At 40.7% G+C, this 27,983-nt stretch overlaps 2 protein-coding genes across 2 annotated transcripts in view; one reads left to right on the top strand and one right to left on the bottom strand.

Moving 5' to 3' along the window:
• The window catches only part of LOC143212187 (protein SCAI-like), a 40,039-nt gene continuing 12,056 nt past the window's right edge, over window positions 1-27,983 (bottom strand). The window contains exons 3-4 of the mRNA XM_076430671.1: window positions 19,917-20,330; window positions 1-11,940 (exon numbers count right to left, since the gene is read on the bottom strand). Of these exons, the coding sequence (XP_076286786.1) occupies window positions 11,696-11,940; window positions 19,917-20,330 (659 nt within the window). The 3' untranslated portion in view covers window positions 1-11,695. The remainder of the gene's footprint in view (window positions 11,941-19,916; window positions 20,331-27,983) is intronic.
• LOC143212192 (uncharacterized) lies at window positions 10,995-27,893 on the top strand. Its single transcript, XM_076430676.1, has 3 exons — window positions 10,995-11,973; window positions 12,696-12,777; window positions 14,099-27,893. Exons 1-3 carry the CDS (start codon window positions 11,968-11,970, stop codon window positions 14,329-14,331), a joined length of 321 nt encoding a protein of 106 aa, XP_076286791.1. The 5' UTR covers window positions 10,995-11,967; the 3' UTR covers window positions 14,332-27,893.

Below are 27,983 nucleotides of genomic sequence, written 5' to 3'. Positions count from 1 at the left end.
TCCATAAGATCTTCAAAATTTATTATTATTCTTGCTGTAATATCGTTACTCGTCTACATTGTATTTTTTTGTACTGATGGAGGCATATTCGCTCAAAGGTGAATTTTGTTTCCCTTTTTCGAGTGGAACGGTGTCTTTCTCGTATATCACAATTCCAGAGAACGTCGAATCGTTAGGAAAAAACGTATTGAACTTTATTGGCTAAAGACCTAATGATAATCAATAACGAGATTCGTTTATAATTGTCCAACGTTTATAGAATCAACTCTGCGTTCGAATTTTAGTGACTAAAGGAATCATAAATTTCTCATTCCGTCGTCTATCCTGCTTTCAATTGTTTAAATCGTAATCTCCTACTTAATCGCGTGTGTCTGTACGATGTCCGTAGTTTATACGTTTGCTGCACATGAAATGTCTCGTTCCGAATAAATTTTCCATCGATTCCTTATCGTTAAAATTCTGCGAACCTCAAGAGAACTCGAAGTTTCATCTAAAGTCCGAATTTTAACCGTTTTCTCGATCACTTTATACTATCTACTTTTTATTGAACTGTCGGAATGAAAAATAGTCAGCGTTGATGTTTCGTGGGTACATATTACGTTTAGGGGAGGCAGCTCCGATGACTTTGACCTTGACATATGTTGTCAAGGACAACATTTTGAGTAAAAAGTTATAAACAAAAGAAGTTTTGGCAATTATTTAGAAAGAGGCACTCCTCTCCGATTTTGATGAAATTTAACTTTTTCCTTTTCCAATATAGGGGGGTCGCTTTTAATTTTCGAGATATTCTCATTTTCGTATGCGTGGTTTCGTATCCGCCCCCTCCACCACCTAATCCAAACTCATTCTGATCGCATGATTTTTCCATTACTAGTTCAAATTCTGTATGACGGCTATATAGAATGCAAAGATTATGCGATCAGAATTAGTTTGGATTAGGTGGTGGAGGGGGCGGAGAGGCCACGCAGACGAAAATCCAGGAGTAGTCTCTCAAAATTGAAAGCTCATCTAATATATGTATGACCACAGAGTGAGACCCGATTTTCTTTCTGATCTCCACAACGTGTTTACAAAAACAGTAAAGTGACGCCGCGCCGGAGCAGGCTTACATTGCCACGGAGCGAATACGGAATATTCAATTCAGTACTAGCAATAGTTTTCTGCAATTATCTCGGAAACTAAGTCCGAGCGACGGGTATACAGAGAAAAGTTGTTCAGAATGTTGCCCTTGACAACATATGTCAAGGTCAAGATCATCGGAACTACCTCCCCTAAACGTAATATTTACCGCTTCGAGCCTGATCGAACAGTGATACAATCGGGGATCTAAGCGGATCTAGCAACTTTCTAAATGCAGATCGACATTTCATATGCGACAACCCAATGCGAAAACGATGCGAAACGCCTCCGTAACGTTTCCATCAGCAGGACAGCACGCAGCATCCCCTAAGTCGACCACGAAGAATGTTACCTTGACGTAGTTGCGTAATCGGAGCAGGAGGAAGCGTGAGGTTAACGATGATCCCATCTGGTGAACGAATCTGCAAAGAACAGAATGAGACGGGCGCCGGATATCGCATGATTCGGTGAACGGGGAAGAGAGAATGGATTCGAGCTTGCAGACCGAACCGCAGTAACAATTAAAAAAAAAAGAATTCCCAAAGAACTGTATCAAAGTGCCTCTGTTGTCCTTTCAAAGTTATTCCAAGTCAATAAAAAATTCCAAGTGAACGTCGTCGGGGTAGTGACCTTGAGCTATATTTCGATCCGACTATAGATCGCAGAGCTGCGAGGGAACGCGCCAGAGGAGGACAGAATATCACAAAGTGTCTCTTAACTGTATTCACCCAGTTTTCTAACTAAAATTGCTTTCGACGTCGGCGAAACGTGGCCCAGGAATCGACTCCAGAACCGGAAACGGCCGACGTCCCCGCGGAGCCGGGTGGTTCCGGCCGCGGTTAAGAATCGACGACCATAATCGCCGCGTGGTCTCCGACACCGGCCGTTTCCTCGTTTATGGTCGGCGGACAAGATTCCGCAGCGAACTCGGAAAATCTGTTTCCGGTGACCTCGATACGACTCCGGATCATCTATTCACACGGTTCCTCCGACAATTCCGTTTGGAAACCCGTTTAGAAACGGTCACGCAAAACGTTCTCGTGCTCAGAAATTCGGGTTCGCATTTATACATTTTTTAGGTACAGCAGAACTTCGATCGTCCGTACGGATTAGTGGGAAACGAGTAGACTGCGGATCTACGTGCAAAGTAAAAGATCTCTGTGTCAATAATATGATATGTTGCTGATAAAATTGCCTATTAATATTAAACAATATTTTACTTGGAATGTGTAAAATGGCTTAAAAAGCATATGTAGTTTGTGAGAGGTTTTTGTACGTCAAAAGGTTAACAATACTTGCAGACTGATAAGTAATGCATAAATCCGCAGTCTATTTACACATTTTGTGCTTACTTTATGATCATTTAACTTTCTCCTTCGTATCCGAAGTTTCTCTGGAAATTGTGTGCACATTGTCCGCAAAGTCGTTTCCTAATTTCGTTAGACTCTGAATTCTATAAAAATAAATGTGAAGATAACTTTTGGCTGCTCTTTACTTTACCGGACTCAAAATTAGTACCTTTCTGCTACGAATTATGATGTATTTGGTATGTATTCGAAGTTTCGAACATCTAGGATCAATAGTTGAGGAGTTATGGTCGCTTAAAGTTGAGCTTATTTCCACTTTCTTGATAGGTAAGAGCGCCGCCATATTGGTTTGTAGTGACGGTCGCACGCCGCTTATTGAGTTGGTTAGGATTAAGTCGAGAGCGGCAAGGTAAGCGGCTCGCGGTCGTCACTACAAACCAATATGGCGGCGCCCTTACCTGTCAAAAATGCTCAACTTTAAGCGATCATAGCTTCCCAACTATTCATCCTAGAAGATCGAAACTTCGATCTGCATCCGCGCCGGGTACAAATCTACTGGATTACATACCAAATACATCATGATTCGTAGGAGAAAGGTACTAATTCTGAGTCCGGTAAAGTAAAGTTTACCCTAACTTTTTACAAGAGAATTATTTAAATTTTTTATTAGTTCAGATAGTTCCGGCTGATTCGGTATGAAAAATTGCATTACGTAGATTGCAAATGCATCCACAGCAGATCGCATAATTTGAAAATGGGTGGGGTACTCTATGGGGGTTTCGAGCAAGGTATGCAAGGTCCGGTAGATTCTAAGGTTATCCATGGTCCCCAGGGGACTGATTAGAAGAGTTCGTTGCATCTTGTTCACCGACCACAATTTCGCTGGACATTATAAACAGTAAATATAGAACGATCGTCTTGCGTACGCGTCGCGTAACCGCGATGCCGGGTGGTTAGGTCACGCACAGCGTATTATTATCGCGTTCGAAGATTGCGGGCTCTTACAAAACATAGAGAATGTACAGGACATGTGTTTATAATACACTGTGCCGCGTGTAGTCTTTTAAGGGGTTATCACACACTGGAAACTATGAGACTGTCGTTCAACTATTTTCCTTTTGCGGAAAGATTGCTAATCCAGAATTTGTAATATTTGTAATCACTTATCCAAAATAAGAAATTCAAATTTAATTTTTGGTAGATAGTGAAACAAATTTTTCTCGAGAACTATAAATAACACAGTTCTACTATCTTCCAAACTATACTTATTAATCAATTGTACAGATATGGTTTTGTAAAAACCTGGTTTTAATTTACGATATAACCTTTATACGTTCCTCAGGTTGAAAATTCATCAGTTCACTATTTTTACGTACTGCGAAATAAGTGATCTGTTTCAGTTTGCGTTGCGAGACGCTATAAACGAAACATAATTTGTTGTTTTTAACGTGTAAATGAAAACTCGGTGAAATATTATCCTAGACTTTTATATGCAACTATTTCTGAGGGACGTATGAGGGTTAAGAGCGACTATCTATAACGTCGAATTTCTTTTGGATTGTATTTCTGAAGGTTCAAACGCGATATCCTGCTAAAATATTACCGATTCAATGATGCCTTGATGATCAACTATTACACTGACCATCCTGAAAAATGAGAATCCTCGTTTAAGGGAAAAATTCAATATTTCTCTTACGGACACGTGTGATAATCCCTTAAGAACGATGCTGCGCGAACGTTCGTCCGAGAATACTGTAAATCGATGACTCCATTCTCGAGTCGTTACCTCAGTATCCTTTTCCGTTTCTTTCTCTTCTTCCTTTCGTTCTCTCATTTTTATAAAGACTACGTTTTACATAATCGTATTGTATATACACACGAACACAGTTGAACTCTTATTCGATCTTTGTTGTTGCTTTTTTGTTTGTTTGTAGTGTTATTCTCTTTATCATCGTGCCTCTCCTCACCTCGCTGGATCGAGACATTCCCACGTAATGGCGGACGCGAGCGCGTTACGGGGTAGCTTCGTTCAATTCGGCGAATCGTCATCGTCATCGTGATCTCGGACTCAATGAGAGACGCGGCTGCCGGCTCGCGGAGCGTTCCATTTTTCTTCTTTGTTTATAAATAAACGAGCCTCGCGGTTGGGCCTCTATGACGCTTCGGCGACCCGCTGGGGGGAATGGGCTTAGAAGCAAAATGGCGGGACGTTTGGGGAATGAAGAGAGCTTGGAAGATAATGAGGATGACGTACAGGGCGATTCATCTATACTGATTCAAATATTGCAGAAATATTCGAGCCATGATCGTTCGTGATGACATATTGGAGCAAACGTTCTTACACTACTGAACCTGAATTGAAATGAAATTTTGCCTAGAAAAGTTAATACAGATCGTTCAACCCCTATATTGCAGCTCTCATAATAGAAACATTTTTTATCGTTTTTATCTTCCAGCAACGAATGGTTCAGTTGTGCAGAGACACTGTTTCCTCGATGCTGGAGAATCTTAGAATAAATTCGCGACTCGAATAACAACTCGACGAGCCCGAATTGCTTGTAAAACTAGTCGCACGAGCCTCCCCTCGCTAAACTAATCGGCTACACGAATGAACAATAGAACAAGTCGATGAATTTATAACTGTCCATTGAAATGACGATTGGAAACACACGAACTAATACTGTACAGTGACTTAAGACGTACGTTTTTTTCTTCCTTTCTATCTCGTGACGTTACGTGTATAAAAATAAATATATCACAATATATATCGGGTCGCTGTAAAAGTCACGACGCAGTTCCCTTATAACTGAAATCCCCTATTCGTTCTATCTAGACAAGAATCTGACCCGTCTCCGACCCTCGCGAGAGGGCACAAGATTCTTACGATTCAAGAGGCTACCAGTGACTTTCAAAAATCGGGGCACTGTCCCCTCAAAATAATCTAATCTCCGTTTCAAGGGTCTCATTGTACATCAAACAGAGCTGTTGATCTGTGGGAAAGTACCCGAAGAACGATCTATCGATTGAACTGTCACACGTGTACTCGGGTATTTTTCAGTGACTCGAAAACCTAAGTAGTTCCTGTCTATCTAGAACCCAGGCAGCCAAAGAATTTTTATCTCCTTGGGATCCAGGTACACATCTCTTAACTTGGATCATTTTTGTTTAAAACCCAAGTACTCCAATCATTTTTGTCCGCGCAGGAATTGTATCGAGATAACTTTCTTCACCCAGGTACCTGGCTACGTCTATCTAGGACACAGCATCAATTTTGTTCACCAGGTATTCAAGACATTTGCTATTAGACCTAGTATCTTCGTATCCAGATAATATTTGTCTGATCAGAATCCAGGTACCGTACAATTAGATTCTAGTGTTGTTTCTTTGCCAAGGATTGCAGCTTCTTTTCCAACTGTCACTATCGAATTGTTCGATCAAGGTCTTGGTAGAGTGTTAATTACTGAAGAAGAGATTCTTGGAAGAGCAGTTTCATGGCCTAGAGCTTTCTTATCCCCTATGATTGCTTCAATGATTCCTCATATAGATAATACTGCAAGAGCTCAGTCGATGGATATTTCTGTGGCTGTCGATGATCTCCTACATCAAAGTGATTCTAGAATCAAGTTGTCTGTTCTCCACCAGTACTTCTTGGGTTCGTACACATCTACTACTATATCTTCTGGTCTAGAGATTGCAAAATGTCAAGAATGGAGAATCCTGCGTTCAGAAAAGCTATTACTGACACCAAAGATGATTGCGAACAGTCTATTCGTGGCCCTGATCTAGAGAAGATATCAGTTCTTTCAAACCATGGTGTTTGAGCCTTTGTTTCCTACTTGTGTTTCTTCGTCAACTTGAAAACTTGATGTTTCGAATTGCTACTTGCTTTCCTTTGTTCTTATGAAGCTTGCAATCCTTGCTGTTGCAGTCTTATATCCCTAGAATTCAGTTGAAGTTAGATTAATTCTGAGAGCGGGTACAGTAGTGCACAATTAAGCGTCCGTAGTCGGGACCGAATGCGGACACTTGAATGGAGATAGTGGCTTCTGTAAAATTCAACTGAAGGAGGGATAGGGGATGTGTGTGGTCTCGATACCCGGCACGTATCAAGTTTTAATCGGTTCGAGGTCTCTTCTTTGTGGGATCGTAGGGGATAGTGGTGGACGCTTAAGTGTGTGCACTACTGTATTAACGTCCCACTAAATCAACAGCCCCGATACGGAACGGGTAACGCGTTCAGTCCGGGCTCGTCGAGTTCAAATGAATCGCCCTGTAGAACAAGGGGATCGAATGAGAGACATGGCGGACGAAGACGAACGGAATCGAGCGAGAAACGTGGCGAGACGTGGGAGGAGTTGGGTGCGTGGGTGATATTCGGCCGATTGCTGGTGGGGAACGACCAGAGAGAGACGGAGCAGAGGAGTCGGAAAATCGACGCCTCGGTAGCGAGCGTCAACCGAAATAGAATTACGTAAATCCGACGGACGCGTACAACAATGCACGATCGAGTCCGGCATGTCGGGGCCAACATCCGATCCTCCATGTTTGCTGAACATTCAACAAAACCACTCGACGATTCGTCCTGCTATCGAGCTCTTAAAAATCGGTTTTCACACTAGACGCTGTCCCGAACTATATATCCTACACTCGTCATTAAATGTTGTCACTATATAGAATATCTCACGAGCAACTCTTTCGCTCGTTCGACATAAATTCAATTCATAGGCTCGCCATTCGAAAGAGATAATGGCGACTCGGCAGCCATAACGAATTTCTGCTTCCACTCTTGTACTCACGAAATAATTGACTGAAGTTAAAATTTAGATGTGAAATACTGGAAGTAGGAAACGTATTTAATACAATTGATTATCAGGCTGCGGATTTTTATGCAAAATAAGAAATCTCTGCATTAATCGCAGTACACAGAAAACAGATATTCTTTTCTTTTCTTAGTAATTCGAACGAGTCGGGTATAATACAGCTTTGGAACAGTTTCTGAATATTTTCATCGTTGTGCATTTGACCTACACATTTCCGCCACAAGTGCACAAAATCCGCAGTCTAACGATTGTTGGTAAAATTGTGAGAAAGGAACGTACTGTATTTTTCGTTTACAATAATGTTGCACTTGTAGAGAGCAAAAGACCAGCTTGTTACCTTTCGTACAAGAGAAAATGATGTCGACATGTTTCCAATAGAAAGAACTAATAGACAGAACATCTATGATAGAAAAGTAGAAAAGATAATTGTTCTATGTTCTCTTTTCAACGAGTTTCACCCTTCAATGCACGGATTCAGTGTTTTTTTAAATTTCCTTTATATGATCTTGGAAGTCCTCAACGAGTTCTAGTTTTATTAGCTTTACGCAATGTAGCAACGATAGCATTGTGTAAGAAAAGCTCCGATTTTTTTAAAGGAAATGTCAACGGAAAAGATGGATACTTTTGACCCGTGCACTGGAGGGTTGAAAAATAGAGTATTATTCATTTCCCTCCGTTGGGAAAGTATCTGACGAAAATACTCGGCGACGAGTACAGTAACAGGTCGAAACGTTCGAGAGGTGTTGAAGAAGTTCGAATATAGTAATCGAGCAATGAACGGAAATGGGATAGGGGATCGAGCGTGCTATCTGCGTTGGATATCCGGAACCGTACCGAATCGAGTCGAACCGAACCAACAACACGCTAAAGCTTAAATCGTACAAAGCACCAGTGCGTACAAATCACTCATCATCGTTCACATGCAGAATCACAATGTCTTTCTTTCATACGTATAATTACCATCGACGCAGTGACAGAATATATTATATTTATATATATATATATATTTGTATATATATATTTATTTATATTTATATTTATGTACAATGAGTGACGGAAGTGTTCCAACGAAGGGCTGATCGAACGTTTATTATGCAAAAATTGTTCTCACGCAACGTTCTAATAAACCTGCACGTGTATCAAGCACACATTCACCAATAGACTGCGTATCATTATGCAGATATTAATTTCTCGAAATTAATTCACAAAGATGAGAATCGAAAGGAAATGTCTTTCGATAGGTTATATAATACTTATGCTTGACACGCATCGAACCCGCAGTCTATTTATCAAAAGTGTATATAAAATATTCAGATTAAGTATATAGAATATCTTTTAGCAGCGAGTACAGTTTCAGTTGGCAGATGATGTCTCGGACAGAGAATCGATTTTTTTCAGTCGTTCACGCTAAAATCAAAGTTACAAAATGTCCTCGATGAAAGCAACACTTATGTACATGTACGTAGTATGTATATTACGATACAGCAAGCTCGTGTTAAGAAAAACATAACACAGAATCTGTACATATGTTTTTAATCGTGGTTCCGATGCGCTTGGAGAACAAAAATCGTGTCTCTCCGATCGATTTTTGACGAGTCTCGGATACACGTGCCGCCTCGCGATCTCGTCGAGAGCTCTTGAGCGTTTGTACAATCGAATCCGCCTTTTAGTAATTCAAAGCAACTTTTACATAACGGCCCATTGATCTCTGCCCGACGTTCGAACACTTTCGTTACTCGCTGTGCACACATATAGATTTTTTTCTTCTTTTATTCATTTTTATTCTTGTGTTTCATTACTAGTCCGTAGCAAAAAACTGGCAGCGGTGTGTCGCGGTTACATAGAATGTTCAGAGTATTCTCTCTCTCTCGCTTTCGCTCTTTCTCTCTCTCTCTCTTCTCTCATTCATTCTGTGTTCTCCATATTTTTTTTTTGTTTGTTTGTTTACTGTTCACGCGGAGAAACGCGTCCCCGGCGCCGCGAGATTCTTTTTGACGCCTCCATCCGACGCCGGGTTACCCTGAGACACGGCGTCGATCATTTATATTAACCACTTGTTACGTGTACACCGGGTGGAACGATGAGAACGCGCCCGATACGTCCGCCGCGACCGAGTATTATTCCACGAAAGTTCTGTTTCTTAGAAGTAATTTGATATGGAGTCTTCTTGAATCGTTCGAGGCACAATGGCTCTACTCGAAACAATCCAGTTCGCAATTCTTCAACTATAACTGTCGTTAATTGAATGGAAACCTCGAATAAGGGTCTACGTTTGTATCTATGCAACCGTATTCAGAACTAGGTTGCAAAACGCGATATCTAGACTGCAGATATTTATGCAGATTGTCTGCATTAATTGCAACATATAACGATTAAATAGATATTTACCTCTTTGTTTTTAAAATTAACCCTTTGCACTCGGAGGTACTTTAACTCGAAAATTAAACACTTCCTTCGACCCAGAATAATTCGATTCTATATGATTGTTTTCATTTTATGGATATGCAATCGATATAACACCTCATACAATACTTAAATGTTTAGTAATTGATTAGATACCAACATATTTAATAATCTAAACAATATTGTGAATAATGGTACAGCAATTTGTGTAGTGGTGACTCTGTGTCACCCCGCGACTGCTAAGGGTTAATGAATTCAGGATTAATTGCAATACAGTAGAATCTTGTTCAGGAGTAACGAATCACGCGAATCTCACTTTCCCATTCTGTACTACCACCACAATCCCCACCATGAGTCTCAAAACTTCTAAGAACTTGTGGTGGGGATTACTACATAGTATGCAATAAACGAGTTCGCAACGAGCGACGTTCTACTGTAATGCAATATCAATCAGTTGAAAATAATGCAAGAGTATGAATGAGTTTACTGTTTTATATCTGATCTACTAATTACTGCAATGAATGCATAAAATCCACAGTCTAGTGATATCTTGAAGTTACACTAGAGTATGACAAAAAATTTATTGAAACATTCATACATTTGTACATGTACGAACAATCTATAATGAAGTTAGTTTGCATTTGAACGTACAAAGAATTGCAATACTCGGAAGAATGATACAGAGCTGTAATAGTGGAAAAATTGCAGCTGTGATTTTAAAACGAGCCCTTCTATCCAGTGTAGTAGCACATTCAATATCGAGTGTTCATCCGACCAAATCCTTCGTTTTTGTTGCATCTTCGATTGGTGTTTTGTCATATGTACCTTATTAACCTCTTCAAGAACGAATTGTTTAGCACATAATTTTAGTTATTTTTACTTTATATATATTTCAGAGAAGATTGATTGATTAACTTTTCGATTACAAATCCATCTATCTTAGAAGATAATCCGCGCAACGAAAAGATGATCCCCCCTTCGTGTCCTGGGAGTATTATGAAATATCACTAAAATGTTGCTGCGAACTAGAAGTGGTCAGATATTTTTAAATATTCAACTCTTGTCGTTATAATATCGTGTCAGACTGGTAACGAAGATTCTGAACAGAATAAGATAGATTATAGCGAATTATTAATGATGAAGCACGAGAATATCTGGAAGAGAAATCAGTCCAGAGTGAAAACCGAGAAAGTCATAATTAGATTGCGGATCTTTGTAATCTTGATAATCTTAATTAGTTGAAAATAGTTCCTCTACTATTTTAACACTTTGCCAATCCAGTAACCTCAAGAATTCCACGAAAACAGAATGATTTATTTTAAGGATTAAGATGTATCGCACTGAGTACTCTGTCAATCATTCCGCATTCAGCGAATCCTAATTAAATTTGGTAGCCAGGCTGTTCAACGCAAAAATCGACTTTCGAACTAGGTCAAATAACTCCCATTTCTGGAAGACGCGGCACTCAAAAGTGTCAAATCACACCAACTTGTTTCGACCATAAATGCATAACATCCGCGATCTAATCATAACTCAGGACACGAGAGTCTCCCGCGGCAGCTCGAAGAGGCTAAGAAGCTAGCATAGAAGAGACGTTTCCGTGCAGATCACCGGCAAACAGAACTTCCGTATTCGCTGCATCGGTGACCTGTGCAAATTATGGCACCGGAAATTCACCGTTGCACCCGGGGCCACGCTTGTGCAAGCGTGTACGTGTACGTCGAAGCCCGCGGCGTTCGATCGAGCGATAGTTCCTTTATGTGTTTGTTCTTTTTCTCTCTCTCTCTCTCTCACTCGCTCTCTCTTTCTCTCATTCTCTCTCGCTCTCTCGTTTTATATTTCGTCTCTTGCGTTCTCTCGTTCTCGGTTTAGTCGAGCACGCGATTACTCGCCGTTAGACGTGTCGCGGTCTCTTTGTTTTTAATGAGGTCTCAGTGTAACGATTTTATTCTTGCAATTATAGTTACAGTAATCGTAATCGTAGTCGTGGCTGTACGGCGGCAGCAGGGACGTCGACTCGGTGGCCGGGCAGGGAAGATGCCGGGGTCAGGCGAGCTCGTTGCTGTCCGGGAAGTGGTCGCGGCAGTCGAGACACGCGGCCAAGTCGAGCACCAGGTGATGGAGCGTTGGGTGCTCGAGAACCTCCGCGTCGGGTAACGGCGGGTGGCACCGGGGCCTCTGCTGTCGACCCCTGAACGACCGGTGCAGGTTCATAACCACGTCGCAGAACACGTAGCGCACCAGCAACAGCCGTAGGAAATCGTCACCGAAGAATTGCAACACGCTGGTCTCTGTCAACACCGATAAACAAAAGTCAGATGCAGGTACCACTTCACGATTAGCTGCGCGAGATCCCAAAAATTTTGTCTTTACCATCAGATTTTCGTCTAGCGATTCTCTGCATGAGGAGAATACCTGACAGTGTCAGCGGTTGGCTAGCAGGTGCCAGCAGTGGTAGTGGGAATAATGTCACGTATTCTCCTCGTGCAGAGAGTCGATAGAGGAGAGTCGAGCCACATTTAGTGGTAGAGGGGGATGGACATTTAGCGGGGTATACACTTCGTCTGATAACTCTGCTACTGGACCGCACAGGCCACATGGTCTCTATTCCCTTTCTATTGAGCTACTCCCACCACATCCACTTGACTCTACACCTGCGTCTGCGTAATGACGTTACACCTATCTATACACGTATACTAGGTCCCACACAGTGCAGCCAGTTACCTACTTATTCACGCCTCACACACGGACTGTCCTAACGCACACGCTCATACCTACGATATACGGGAAACGCCAGAGTAATGGAAGGGGCGACTCCCAGCGACGACGGGGAAGATGTTCCCCAGGCCATGCAGTAGTGTACTCTTAAGCGTCCGCTCTTTTGAACACTTAAGTGTCCGCCGTTACCTCCAAAAAACTAGGTCCCGGACTGAACCTTGATACGTGCCGGGTACCGCTATCTCACTCATGCACATTATAAGATCATTCCCGACTAAATCACTCCCGGTGTCTAAAATTCGCGGACTTTTCGACCTGGTATTTTCAGGTACCCACACGTCTCTATTGCCTGTTCACAAGAAGATGGCGCACGTGGGATCTCCGAGACTCCGCTCTTAACTCTAGCAAAGGTGGGATTATGCAAAAATTTGTTTGGACAGTCCTATAAATAAGGTGGAGGTAGGGCAAATATAAACAAAGAAATCGTCGATAAGATAGCTCCACTATATAAGCCACCAATCAGTGCACAAGTGGGGAAATGTAAGCCGTGGTTCACCATTTGGTTCAGACAGTATTCGTGTCTGCTTCCATGTATATAATTTGATGTTTTAAGTGAAAACTTCTTTAGGCGCACCGCGTACATAATTGCTGGGCAGTGAATGAGTCTGATCCGTCACGCTCCAAGGTGAAACGCTATTCGTGTAAACTTCGGGGAGCCGAGTTAAGCCGAGCGAACCAGAAACAGACAAGTGCGTAATCGCCATAGAAGTTTTCACTTCGGTCGTGCGATGCGCACAGTATTGGTCTGTTTTTTGTTTATTGCTGATTCTTCAGATCCACAGACAATTTCATTAGCCGAACAAAAGGATTAATAGTTGATCGATGGAGCATCGAGGCATTAGCTTCTACCTCCAGATAGTAGGTGCAATTTAATATGCCAACTATAGCACGCGCAAGTCGAATCAGTGGCTATAAACAAATACACGAGATGAACACTTTCGTGGGACGATTTTGGTTAGACCATTTTGGTTGGACCATTTAGGTGGAACAAGGTTGGATTAGTCGGATACTACCAATAGCTATCGCCGTTGAATCTATCACGTGCTTAGCACGCCGATGTTTTGTTTACTCGCACCGATTCTACTCCGTTGATCAGACTATAGCGTGGTTAGACTATAGGGTTATACTCGGACCAACCAATTCCCCGCAGAAGTAGGGCTTTAACACGTTGACTGCCACGTGTATGTTATACGCTTTACGTAAGTATTATTTACTTCGCTCGAATCGGAGGTACATGGTGCAGACAGGAATTGTTAATCGATAGTTGAATTTCTACTTTGCTTGCTATTATTAAGATTATTATTGCGATTATGTTTTTGTACTTTCTTATATTACCTTCACTTTTTTAAGTGCCTCATTGAAAACTATTAAAAATATTTATTTCATTATAATATAGACATTCATCTCAGTATAATATTTCCCGTGTTGGTCAACACGTTAAGAATCGGAAATTTGACTCTCCCAAACATAAGGAACTTTGGTTTTGACTATCCTTTAGCTGATATGGACTTTTTAAACACATAAGTGGAATTAAAACATACGAAATAGAATTATTATCATTATTGTATTATGGATAAAAGAAACAGAAATTTTTGGGCTGTGTATTGTTCAGCTTATTATCATATTATTGTATACATTGGATCATTATATACGATCTTTCTCCTCTTTTAGGAGCCGTGAACATAGAAGCGAGACACAAGCAGAGACAACTCTCGAAGTCGGGCATCGATGTCGCAACGAAAGGGTCGAGCAAAATCTGCCAGAGAGAGATTACGCAACGGTTGATAAACCCTTGCTCCAGATTTTGTGAGAGGCGACGTCGAGAATCTCGTCGCATAAACGCGGGAGTTTGCGACTCGCGAACACTCTCGCCGCGGCCTAACGAAATCATTGTCGGCGGCTGACGTCTCCAGCTGTCGGATAAGAGACGACTGCGATCCGAATGTGTACAGGGTGACACAAAATCAGGGAGGCAATCGCGACGCAAAGATTTATTCAAGTCACAAAAGACTAGGTTAACGTGTCTGTCTATGAATTACCAATTCCACTTAACAAAAGATGTATCAAAGATTCTGAGAAATTCTAATCCTCAATTTTATTCGAGCAAAGAAATTGTGTTTTTTTACCCCGATTGTGGTAGCACCCTGTGTGCATAACAAGGGAGTATATTATTCTGAGCTATTGGTAAAAGTTCTGTCAATTGTCAGAGGTAGAAATGACGAACTCTACGTTCTTCCGGTGTTTAAAATTTGATTAGTTAGGTTTATGTGTGTCAGACCTATAGAATTATGAAATAGTTAATAAAATTCGTTGCGTAACATAAGACGAAGTTGTCACAAAGTGACAGACACGCGAATGTAAAATTTTTCTATACCATCGATCCCCGGTTTAAATGCGAAGTTTCCTAGTCGTACATTTGCCGGAAGAACGGAACAAAACTTTCTTTCGTGTACTATTTAAATTACACATCAGAAGAATGGTCACTGGTCATTAATCGCAAATAATTGCAATTGGTTATCATTACGGATTTTTATACAAACTATAAGTTTTCTAAGTCGATTGTAAGAAATGGAATCTAGATAGCAATGTATGTATTCGGTTGGAAAGAAAGTTCGTAGCGTTTCCACGTAAAAAATCGAAGATAAAATTATTCAATAACACGAGAAGTTACCTCGAGGATAGCAAAAAGTAATAGAACAGAAATGGAAAATATGTTATTGAATAAATCTACGAATAATCTGAATTTTAGCTACCAATTTTATTTTACAAACGCTACGAACTTTCGTTCCAACCCGATATTTCATCTTTGAATAATCTTAAAAGTCGAAAATAACGTAACAACATTCTCAAATTTAGCTAATGTATTTATGATTTTGTTTTTCGCTCATCCATTTTTACTATTAACTCGAAAATCCAACAGTCTAGTTATCATGAAGAAAAAGAGGGGACAAATTTGCTAGTGGAACTAAAGATTAATCTGCGTGTCTCTTATAGTAACAGGCAGAGCATAAAAATTCATGAAACTCATCTTGATCCCTTGGTGACACTACGAATCGCTATGATTGGCTACTTCTTTCGATGCACAACAGCGCCCGCTCTAGCGGTTACGTCGCCCCGGACAAAAAGACAAATTGCCGCCCCTTAAGAATATATATATTTTTTATTTTCAATAAAAATAAAATCATCTTATTTAAATTTTAATAAAGTCAAATTTTCTATTCATTGGGTATTTAACACATCAATATTTTTCACACACTTACAGCCAAAATGGCGCCCCTAAATTTTGGAGCCCCGGACAAATGTCCGGGTTGCCCGCCCCTAGAGCGGGCCCTGTGCACAACCTCGATTTTTGCACACTTTCCGGTCCCGTGTGCAACGAGCGTTTTGCTGCAAATTCGTTTGCAGAATAGTAGTGAATGGCATAAACTCCACGAGTTGCCACGACCTTGAGCTTGCACCTGAACCCGGTACAGGCTCGCGTTACCTCCTCTTCAATCCCTTCTCCTCGTCATCTCCGTGATGGTGTGCTTAGGGTATCTTTGGTGCTGCGATGCTTTATATTTATCTTTGTCTCGACTGCGCCCCACGTGTAATCGTCAAGGGGACTGCAGCTGGGGCTACAGGGAGGTTACAAGTCTGGAGACTAGTGATATCAGACGTCTTCGTTAATCCTAATTAATCTTTTCTTTCAATTCGATCACGAATTCCGCACTTCTCCTGCAATCAGAACGATTCCTACGAGTTGCTCGGGATGCAGCTACCCTTTGCCAGGATTTCTGAATGTCCTGGCTAGGTCGTAAACTTGCGTCATCCCTTAGGCAAACCACGCAATAAAACCAGTGTTCTCGGTTCATGCCTGACATTTTCCTACGTGTACACTGATTGGGGGCTTATATAGTGCTCTACCTTATCGACGATAGCTTCGTTTATACAGTAATTGCGCATTTACTGTCAAACAGCCGTGTTCTGTACTGACAGTGATCGTTCAGAGACACTATCTTTTTATGCATGCGTCTACAGCGCCGACCGCGCCGAGACTTCAATCGAAAAGCCGGCACAGTTAAAAGGTCCGCGTGTTCTCACAATGGAATGCCAGTTAAAAATACTTTATTTTTCATTACATATTTTTCCATGGGACTTTCACTAACTTATTTCTGGCATTTTTTTTTATTAAAATGGCACCAAACACGATGTAATTTCAACTGTGTTTAGTGGTTTAATCGACGATGAAAGTTTCGAACGCAACGAAGAACAGCGTATGGGAAAGAAAGAGACGCGGACAGCCGCCGTCGCCGGCACAGTTCAAAGGCCCGCGTTGTCGCTGTCCTTCCTTGCGCCCGAAACTTTCACCCTCGATTAAACCACTAAATACAATTCAAATTATGTCGTGCTTGGTGTCATTTTCATCAGAAAAATGTCAGAAATAAGTTAGTGAAAGTCCCATAAAAAAATAATGAAAATTAAGAAGTTCGAACATTCGATTAATTCGAGTCAATGTTGCGGTGTTCACACCGATATACCCGAGATGAGAGGCGCGGCGTTAGCCGGCATTGGAATGGGTAGGCAGTGCTTATTAGGCACTTGACAGTGATCGCACAGACGACCCCTGACAGTAAACGCGCGATTACTGTATTTGCTTTATCTACGTCTTATTTGTGGAACTACCAAAAAATTCCGGATTTATCTCGACAGCCCTGTACCTTTCGGGGCGAATTATCGTATCGGTTAGCTAGCGGTTCGGCCGCGTCGATCGATTCGGTGAAACTTTCTTGAGCCCCGGCTCGAAACGTATCGCGAAGCGTTACTCAAGGGGGACGGGGGAACGAGACGAGGGGGGCGAGAGGCCGGGGGAGAGCCCCCGCTATCAGATACTCGACAAAGGGAGCCACTCGTACGTTCAAAACTCGTACGACATATCGCTGTCGCGAGAGGAACAATAGGGAGCCCCTTTGTGGCCGACCCTAGATCACGCGTCTACGAGACGAGATTGCCGGTTCAGCGATAAACACGAACTGGATCTAGGCCAGACTCTGTTTATCGTCGTAACGCAATCATAAATCCCCTTTTTCGTCCCGTTACCTGATGAACGGCCAACGATTCTTTCTTATAGAAGCATCTTTTCTCTCTGACTCCTCCTCTCACATTCTTTCGCCCATTCTCTGCGTGTAAAGTCCAATTCAGTACGTATAATGTACACAATATAAGAAAAGAGGGGGTATGTACTCATACAACATGGGCTTAGTGTCTACTTCTGTTAGAAATATTGCTACCCTTCTGAAAACTATAAACTATGAGCTTGATTAATGAAGCTTGGCAACAACTGTACCCTATTTCTGTTAAATATTGAAATCTAGCAGAGAAGGCACTATTATAAAAATTATAATTGCGGATTTTTATGTAAAAAAACAAATTTTATAAGTTGATTGTGCAGAGCAGGAAATAGATGAAAATGTGTTTGTATTTCACTTACTTATTTTTGTCATAAATGTTTAAATTGGCTTTAGTATACTAAGATGGATGTTTAATGTATAATATGTGATCAGCGGGTCTCTTGATCTAGTTCGTCCTTTACGTATTCTAGTAAGTTGAAAATAGGACACCGATATCCTCCAGTCGTTTTAATTTTCCACAGTTTTAAAATGCACTTACACCTTCCTGTCATAAATACGTAAAAGCCCCCGTGTAACAATAACTTGTACATGAACGGAACAATGTTATTTCTAACATTTCATCAATAAGCATTATGTTTCGAAGCAATTTTCTTTTAGTACCCCATTTTTGCCCCTTTCTACATTAATCCTCAAGGAAATTGAATTAGCAGAGACCGTGTACGACGCGCAAAACGTACAAATTCGACAGAATTGACTAGCACTTCCGGCAATGTTTAACTTGTCGTATCCACCACCGCCGTTATTGTATACTGTATTCCGCAACACGTGGTCAATATTTCAAAGACAGATTCGTCAGCCTGTGGTGTCCAGGTCGAATAATTTTCCCGCCAAGCAATCGATACACTTTCGAGGCTGCCGTTCCCGTTTCCGGCGCCGGGATCAATACGCGGGCTTTCCAAAAAACGGTTCCAACTGGACCAGTCCTCGAAATCAGCATACCGGAGCCAAGAAAGTTTCACCGACACGGATCCGTGTCTCTGATATCCCTCGTCCCACCGTCGTTGCGAGCCAATTAGAACTGCCAGATCTCTCAGCACCGACCCTCTCGCCTAAGACGGACTCCTCGCGACATTCAAATGACGACGGACAAAAAGAAAGATGGAAGAAAGGGGGAAACACAGACGCCAGAGTCCTTATCGCATCTGGAGCGCGGGACGAGCTGATGGTCCTCGATGAGGAATCAGCCTCGCCTAACGACGATCTTCAGCCTGTCTATCCATTTTCTCTGTATATTAGGTGTACATATTAGTTCGTGGCCCTTCCGTGAATTTATCGATTATTTACGAACAACTACAACACTTTCATTTCGCACCCCGGCAAGAACAATGACACAACTCAAAAAATAACGATTTTGAAGTTGGAACAGTGATAGATGCGTTTAGTTTGCCTCTATCGTACATGCTAGAAAAACGTCATATTTCTAACTCCTAATTGAACTGCTCGAGGGCAGTTACGTTAGGTTTTCTTTTTGAGCTAGTCCATATCCGTAGTGGCACGAACTTAGAGTTGATGGAGGCATCCGTAATATTATTTTATAGAGCCTACTCTATTTAATAAATATTTTTTTGAAAGATTAAAGACGTCTGTACTATTTTGATGGAAATTTTATAATTTTTTAAAAATCGTTATTGTGACAATACTGTATTTTTTAGTTATGTCACTATTCTTGCCGGGGTGCGATTTGTTTCGTCTTACAAGCGGTAGGGTAAGTAATGTCGTTCTCACGGATTGATTAACCCTCCACGTGCTGTGCCGGAGTCATTTTTGACCGGGAACATCCAAATTGTCATTGAAGTACTCAATTTGTGGCAATTAAACCAACTAAACTGTTTCATTGTGGTCATTTCGGACTGACGTCAACAATGACGTCGCCGCGCAACGTGCAATTATGACGATAGAATGACGATAGACAAAGAAAACGAGAATAGGAGGAAACAAGGGGTTGTAGAGTCCTAACCACATTGATGGACACCCTAGGCTACGTGAAAATTGAATGTCGCAGCGACGAAATAGTTGTTGTCCACGCGATTGATCAGCATGGCGAGACTCGAACGAAGTTAAATTCTATATTGACTACAACGATTTTGTCGTCGTGCAAAGTTCAATTAGTAGACAGCCCAAGAAGGCCTAATACAGCCTGAGACCAAGTCCTGGTGACGTTCTAGCGACGACAGACAAAGAAACCGAGAATAGTAGGAAGGGAACAGTGGTGGAGTCCTCACAGCATTCAATTAGGAGCCAGTCTAAGACAGCCTGAGATTCCTGGCGCCATACAAACGGCTGAAGAAAAAAGCGAAGAGTATAGAAAGAGTCCTTACCACATCTGGAGCGCGTGACGAGCTGACAGGCCTCGATGAGGAATCGCTCGATGTAACGCTGGCACCGCTCCCAGTGGTGCACGGCCAGGCTACCGATGTTGCATATAAGGCAGAAGGCGGCGAGAGGGGCATGGAGGAACAGGGTGAACAGGCTGCCGCCGTGTCGGACGTCCCGTAGGGTCGCCGGCGTGTCCTGCGGCGACATCAGCACCATCAACGGCTGACCGAAGTAGCGCGGTATCTCTTGAAACACGAAGCTGTTGTCCGAGTCGACCACCACGAACAGCGGCTTCCTGGTGAACGGGTAGAGATCGCCCGGGTAGAGGCAGTGCGGCTCCTTGCCACCTGTCGGCCTCTTCCCGTGCTCCGGATCCCTTTTGCTGCAGGTAGACACGCCGCCCAGGTCGTACCCCACTGGAACACCGCAACGTTTATCAACATCGTGCAATTCCGATCTCGCCGATCGCTCCGATGCAGTGATGCCTTTGGAAAAATGGCCGTGGTGGGATAGAACCGTTGCTCCCGGGAACTGGCTGAATGGATGGATGCGAGGGATTCCGAACGGAGGACTTAGGGGACTTGGGGGACTGAAACCCCAGACCGGAGCGAAAGTAGAAAATTGATTGTGAGAGGACTCTGCGCTCTGGAAGAGGCGAGATCACTTTATATGTTGCATTTTTAGTTTTTGTTTGATATACGAACTATAGCAATATTTGTGAAAAATGTTTGTTTCCAAGTGCAACACGTTGTACTCTTCTTCTTGAGTACAGGATATTGGATGTAGAGTAGTTGAAAAAAGTATTAATATGTATAAGGAGTAATTATTAAGCTATTACAAGAGCCAAGCTCTATTACAAAATGATGTATTTCTTCTAATTTTGAAAATGCAGGGATCAAGCTTTGGAGAGAAATGTTCTACATCTAACAGCTTTGTTTCATCAGTAACAAGAGGACATGGTCGAAGCACGTATAGTTAGACATGTTTGAAGTAATAGCAGAAAATTTTATGAGGGGTAAATTGTTAACTACAAATCAGTGTGTGTCGCCATGTTTTCTAAATGGTACGGATTTCCATAGGCACCACTGGTCGGATGTCAGACTGAGAGTACATTTATTTAACCAAGACTAGAGAACATCTTAATACCACTGTCGTTTCTAACTAGTAATTGAAACAGTAATGTTTATAGTAAAATAGTAAGACACAGTAATACCTAGTAAAATAGTACTAATAGTACTATACTATATACTAATAGTACTAATTAGTAAAATAGTGAGACAGTAATACTTTAAAAAATGTCTTTTAGGGACTTAGTCCGTGTATGGATCTAAACAGTCTATTGAAACTTTATATTCACACATGCAAGCTCAAGTATAAACTAGGGTTCGTGGACATCTGCATTATTTATTATTGAAAAACCAACGTCCAGGAACCTCGGAATCAATCGATACTACTTTTATGTTTCCTTAATTTCCTCAATTACCTAGCTTCACTACCATATTTATTAATTTAGACTATATAACTTATATTTCCTAAAACTGTTTTCACTGTATCTCCACATTGGAATAAAAACGGTGTAAGTCAGTGCCAAGAGTGTCCAAGTGTGATAAAGTGCACAGTTACTCTAGATCTCAATATTTTTTAATAAAACTTTCACAAAGAATGCTACAAGATATCTATATTATGTTTTGAAAATAATCTTTCCGACTGTTACTCTTTAGAAACATTGAATGTCAAAATAGAAAAACAAGTTTGAGCCCCGGGATTACATATTTTTTTCTTATAAAGCCCAGTCCATGATTGAAGTTATATTTAATTCACGTAACCTCTTGTCTGACCAAAGACAGCGTGAGTCAGATATAACTCACGTGGCTTTCAATGTGTTAATGCTTTCATCTCTTAATCAGATCATGCAGCTAACTATTTAATGAAGATCTCGCGTGACTCGTTGGAAGTAAGAATGCTTGTTTTTGTTCATGTTCTAGCGAAAGAAGACATAGTTAATATTCAAGCAACACTCGCGTTTAGATAAAAAGGACATAATCAGCCTTCAAATCTAAGATCGAAGCTATAATGTCATTTTAAAACGCCCATAATTCAAGATTACATTCGTAGATTAACTCTTCCAATAAAAATCTCAATTTAGGGCGAATTCTGAAAATTTCTATGGTGTAAAATGCTTCTTAGTAATCTAGCAACATTATAGATTAATTCTTCGAATCGAAATTTCACTGAATTTGCACAGTTTTGCAATAAAAATTCCTACAGTGTAAAATATTTTAAGTAATCCAGTAACATTATTGATTAAGTCTTAGGATAGAAATTTAATTTAGTTTGCACAGAATTTAAAAAATTCTTATAGTGTAAAATACTTACACTGTTAACACTTTACCTATTAATAGAATAGCCTATTAATAGAATTTTCAATGATTGTGCTGTACCAAAAGAAAGCATGGAAATTTTCTTTTACATTGCAATTTTAAATGAAACTATTAGATGACGTTATTGAATTATTATTGCTATTGAAGGTTCCATTAAAAAGTGTTTAGCCATATATCCTAGATTTTCCAAAATTATGCAATAATCACTGGTCAGTAATGTGTTAAAATATTTCAAGTAATCTGGTGACTTTACGGATTTGTTAATAATTGTTGACCGCGGAGAATCGTAAATAGGTTTCTTAGCAACAAATTGAACGCGATTAATGGAAGGATTTTCAGTTGCCGCAGCTTATTGTTTTGTTACATAATGCTAGAAACGTAACTATCCGCGGAAACCTGTCAATTGTCTCGCGCTTTCGTTAGGTCCGTTTTCGCGCCCGACGTTCGCTATGAATAGCGACGATCGGTTGCATCGACTTCATGCTCGAACGAGCTGAAAGCCGAGCTCCGCTTCGACGGAACAATGAGAAGCTCGTCGGAGCGTGCCGGTTTTCGAGGCGCGGCGCTACCAAATTGGAAAGCTACCAAAATCGTTCCCGGCATCCTTCGAGAAATTATTCTCTGGCTCACTACAGGTGACTACGATCCCCGAACGATTTTAAAACTCGTCCCCCCCCCCTTCTGCTCCCGTCTCTTTCGATTCCATTCGATTCTCGTGTCTGACCACTGACAGCATATTCTACTGAAACCTTAATCCACTTACGAGAGGAGTCGGCCGAAGAGTTACGCATTGATTTCAATTGAACTTCGTGTACAGGGTGCTTCAAAAAATGCAGTAAGAATTTTTCTTCTTGAATTGTTTGTTGAAAAGTTGATGTTGTACATGAACTTGTACACTGAATATCATGTTTACGTTCAAACGAGTTCCAGAAACTGTAAGTTGGTAACGTCAGTGAAAAATTGCAATAAAGTCAAGAATAAAATGTGTTTAATGTACTTATCGTTTTTAATGTCAAACAGCAAATTCAAACTGCAGTATGAACTTGTACTTTCAATTTCTTGCTCGTGTTGCTATCCAAACAAGTTTCAGAAGTTGTTTTTCGTAACATTACTCTGCTTATTGTTGTAAATGATTGTAGATTGTGAAAATGACCAGAATGGCAAAACTGTCAATTGGTCCATGAAAATATGTCGAGAAGAAATTTATTTGCTGCATTCAGGGTTCAAATGAATAGAAAATATCGTAAGACAATTAGTAAAGCTTTTCAGTATGTTAAACCTATGTAATTAAAGTTGGCATGTACAAAATCCACAGTCCAGCTGTAGTACTATTAGGCACACTCACAAGGAGAGGTTTCGTATCAGCCAAGGATCATGTTGAGGTAATGAGAATAGTTATTAAACTCTCTATGGACGCAAGCCAAATTAAAAAATAAGTCACCGATTATTACGGTACTTCTGTATACAAATGTTTCCTATCGAGCTTTTATTTTCATATTCAGTTCCAAAAAATGTGTTTAGTAACATTATTGCTATCCTTACGAGTGGAAAAATTAATTCTTATTAGACAATAGCTGTAATCAAAACGAAACTCATTTAAATAACTTATTAAAATGACTTGAAGCTTCAACGATTCTTTCGAAAATGCATAAAATCCCCAATCTAGTAATAATCCTAAAATTCGTGTTGAGGTAACGCCAATGCAAGACGAATTATTATAATCCTCAGATTTGAAAACAGACGAATAGATACTTTCTTAAAACGAATTGTTATTTTCCTTGAAGAGAAACCCTGCGCTGAACGAACAAATGAGCTTTTCCAAACAGTCGGAGGCAAAGTTACGATTTGCAACCAATTAAAATAATTGGACAAGACGTGGAAATCTTTTTGAACGGAAAATCCGCAGAGCTTTCTGAACAACTTAATAGTTAAAAAGTCGGGTGGCAGGTTGGATCGAGCGGGCCGTGCATTGTCTGAGGGCCGCAGCGTTAGTCAGCGCGTTAAGCGGGCGATTTCTACGCGTTGCCTTGATCAAAGGCATTTCATTGTCTCGCTCGGTGACTGTATCGAGACCCTAACGAGGCTAGACAACGGTTTTAAAGAGGGAAACGTGTCCGCAGACACCTGGTCCCGACGATATCGACGCCCGCGGCTCGTGTTTCGATATTGATTGCGAACTTAGAATCCACCGGCGCGTTGGAATCCTCTATCGCCGGATGACCTTGACACGGATGCACTACTCTACTTTCGTTGAAAGACCGTTTTCGCCGTCCCGGCCGGGTTGTAACCTCACCGCTCTGAATAGCGGTCGGGAACGTTCCTTTTCGGTGGTCATCCGGTGAATTTTTCAACGCCCGCCGACCTTCAGTCCCCGATGAAATTCTTCTTTTCTTTCTGTCTTTATCTTTCTCTTCCCTCCTCCTAGCTTCTCCTTCTCTTTTTTGCTATTCGGCGGCCCCTTTGCATCGGGGAACGATCTTCCGTTCGTCGCGAATTTCCACGCAGAAAAGAATTTTCGAGCGACAAGGTCACCCGACGAGAGCGCACACCGAATTCGCGAACTGCGATGTCCGAGATAATAACGTGAACTATGGAATACGAAGAATGGAAAGTGAGCGATATATAGCGAACACGAGGCTGCAACGCGAAACGAAAAAGCAGTCGGAAAAGACCTGGCGCACAGTCGCCCACGTATGCACTCGAACCCTTGCATTTGCAGCTTTCAGCGGATGGAACGCGTGTATGTTAAACTCAAGTGTTTAAAACAGCAGTGTGTCTGTTACATTTTCTTTGATGCCTCTGCTCCGCGTTCTGCCACAATATTATCGAAAAATCCCAGTGCAGAAATTAGAACGTTATTACCAAACAATATTGTATTCTCAAAATTTTCTGTAAAACATGTCAGCATCCTTGTTTGCTAACAAAAAAACACCCTGATCTTCTTTTCAATATCTAAAAGATTGAAGAAATGCCTAAATAATTTCGTCCTTTGCATGATGCTGGTCTGCGGATTTTTATGCAAAATAGAAAGTGTTTGTATAAATTGCAAGACAATAGAGCTACATAGTCATTCCTTTCTTTCTCGAATTATTTTAACGAGCTGTAAGTAATACAGTAAGATTTTTAAATTCATTCAATGTTCTGACAGTTTTGTATTTCAACTAGTAATTTTTGTCATAAATGCTTAAAAATGTTCAATCCAATATAATAGAAAGATGAAAAGAATTTAGAATTTTTATAAATAAGAGAGAGAGAGAGAGAGAGAGAGAAATTAAGGAAATACTTTTTTGAATGTCACAGAATTTTTATTATTTTTATCACTAATGATTTTTCTTGTTCTTAGATATACCTCTATAGTATATCTAAATTTTCTTGAATAGCTAAACATTGCTAACAAAAAGATGAAATTTGATTTCGACGCATCCATGTTTAGTGGTTCGAGATCTTCATCACGAGCCCGACTCGATATTAAAATGCAGGGGATTAACGAGATTAACGGGACGTTGTTTCGTTCCGGATTTTCGCTGCTAATTTACAGTTTACTGGAACTTTTTAATCAAGCGTCGCTATAAGTGCTGTTCATTCCGTAGAATCCCTGTATGACCTAAATGATCCCTGCCGCTGATAGCGGGCCTGCGTACGGCGCCAGCGGCACGAATCAACTGTTCCGTAATCAGAAAAGTATCGAATAAATGTCGCGCGAGCCGGGAAACGGTCTGTCCCCCGTAATATGAAGAAGACAGTGATCAGAGAGATTGATCGAAAGATAGCCGTGGGCGGTCGGATACATGTATGTATGTAGGGTACACGTGGAATATTAGGAAACCATCTAAATGACCTGGATTTTCTGTTTAGTTAATACGGCGGCCATCGCGATAAGAGGTCACGGTCACGCAGTCGTGCATCTCCGCGAGGTCACTCTCGAGATGTCTCCTTTCAATCCGCATGAAACTTGCACGAGGATAGCCGCTAATTAAAGAGGGGGAAAGAGCAAAAAGAAAAAAAATAGAAAAGATGCTGTATCCCGGGGTACCTCTCGCGCGAGACACGCTGATCTTTTAGTGGATCCAATTAAGAAACAGGCGTTCGTTTCTAACGTTTTAGAGCTACCGCGAAGAAACCTCTCTTTTCCGGAATCATAACTTGATCCTGGGATCATGGAGCCTCCAAGACGAACGAAAAAGTCGAACGATTCGATCGAACTATTCAAATCTGTTTTCGAACGATTGTGCACAGATCTTGAGGAGAAAGTGTGCAGCATATTTTTTGGGGGGCCCTTTGAAGCGTTGATTCAGAGAAAAATTCTGAGAGCTGCAAAATGATTTTAAGCAATTCTGTCAAAATATTTTAGGAACCTCTAGAAATTATGAATATGTGTGGACATTTTTTAACATCTTGCTCATTCTCCAATCTTGATGTTATGATCATTTATAATACAATTTTTTGAGGAATTAAATTTAGATACATATACAATTTGTTTAAATTTGTGTTACAGCCAAAATATTTTAGGAACCCAGACATCTACTCATCTTCAGGAAAATTGCACGTTGAGGGGTTAAATCACCGCTGTTGGGGAGAACGTGAAGGGTGTCTCCTTACATCCCTAAAAAGTTTACTCCGATATCATCAACCTGTTAGCGTCGACGTATTTTAAGAGGATTCGAAGGAGGATGACGGGTAGCCACTAAACTTTCGAACGATTTATGAGACTATACGGAGCAATATGGATGATGACTGTTGATCATGTTGGATCTGAATATCGATCGTGTCCTGAATCTTTATTCAAGAGTAATCTGAATTGCTTTCTTGACGGGTTCTAATATTTTTAATTTACGATTATTGAGATATAAAAGATGCATCCATCGGGAATTGTTCAACAAATTTATTTCTTTGATTATATATTGTTTAAAAACCGGCAAAAAATTTGGAATTCTTTAACTACTTACTTCCGAGGGTACGTCCATAAGACTTTAATTGTTTAAAATCACAATCGAAATCGGTTTTCGATTATCAATAAATTGCAAGCACAATGAACTTGTTGTTCGTTGTCAAAAATGAATCGATGGTCTCAGAATCGTATCCCTAACAGAGATTACGAAGTATCGAATTTGATAAAAAGTCTGGAAATACGAGGGAATCCTAGTTTCCTTACGGGCTTCCAAAGGTGTTCCTTTTGGGATCAGTCGCAGCTAAGAATTCGTGAAGTGAAGAGCTTCCTCCCACGCCTTATAATAAAGAAAAGTTTTATATTAAAAGTGCAGTGTACGTTTCTTAACACCCATTTCCAATAATCAACAATCAAAGTTTCAGTTTCTTAGATTGAAATGCCGCTTGTAAGGGTAGTTTTATGGAGACAGTTTCTCATTATTAGACTGCGGATTATATGCATTTATGGTAAAAATGAGTAGGCGTAATTTAAAGCAGCAAAAACATTAAAAAATTTAAAGGTACCATTACATTATCTATAATCTACTAAACATATTAAGAAAGAAATTAAATTTTTATTTCACCCCACTTTCTTGCGATCCAGATGGAAAGTTTTTATTTTGCATAAAGATCCGCGGTCTACTCATTATATTGGGTTGGCAAGAAAGTAATCTCGGCGTTTTAAGGTGAAATAAAACTGAATTTGTTTATTCAAGCGATGAACTTTAATCAATAAAATATTTTCTTATTTATTATTTTTGG

Source organism: Lasioglossum baleicum, chromosome 9 (genome assembly GCF_051020765.1).
Source record: "Lasioglossum baleicum chromosome 9, iyLasBale1, whole genome shotgun sequence".
NCBI classification, from domain to species: Eukaryota; Metazoa; Arthropoda; class Insecta; order Hymenoptera; family Halictidae; genus Lasioglossum; species Lasioglossum baleicum.
The sequence above is the reverse complement of the archived record's forward strand: the minus strand, read 5'-3'. Positions and strand labels throughout refer to the sequence as shown.

Bases quoted from the DNA above. Each gene is read 5' to 3' on its own strand.
- LOC143212192 (XM_076430676.1), top strand. The intron at 12,778-14,098 runs GTGGGATTATGC...CTCCTCTTTTAG, and splicing joins CGCTCTTAACTCTAGCAAAG to GAGCCGTGAACATAGAAGCG.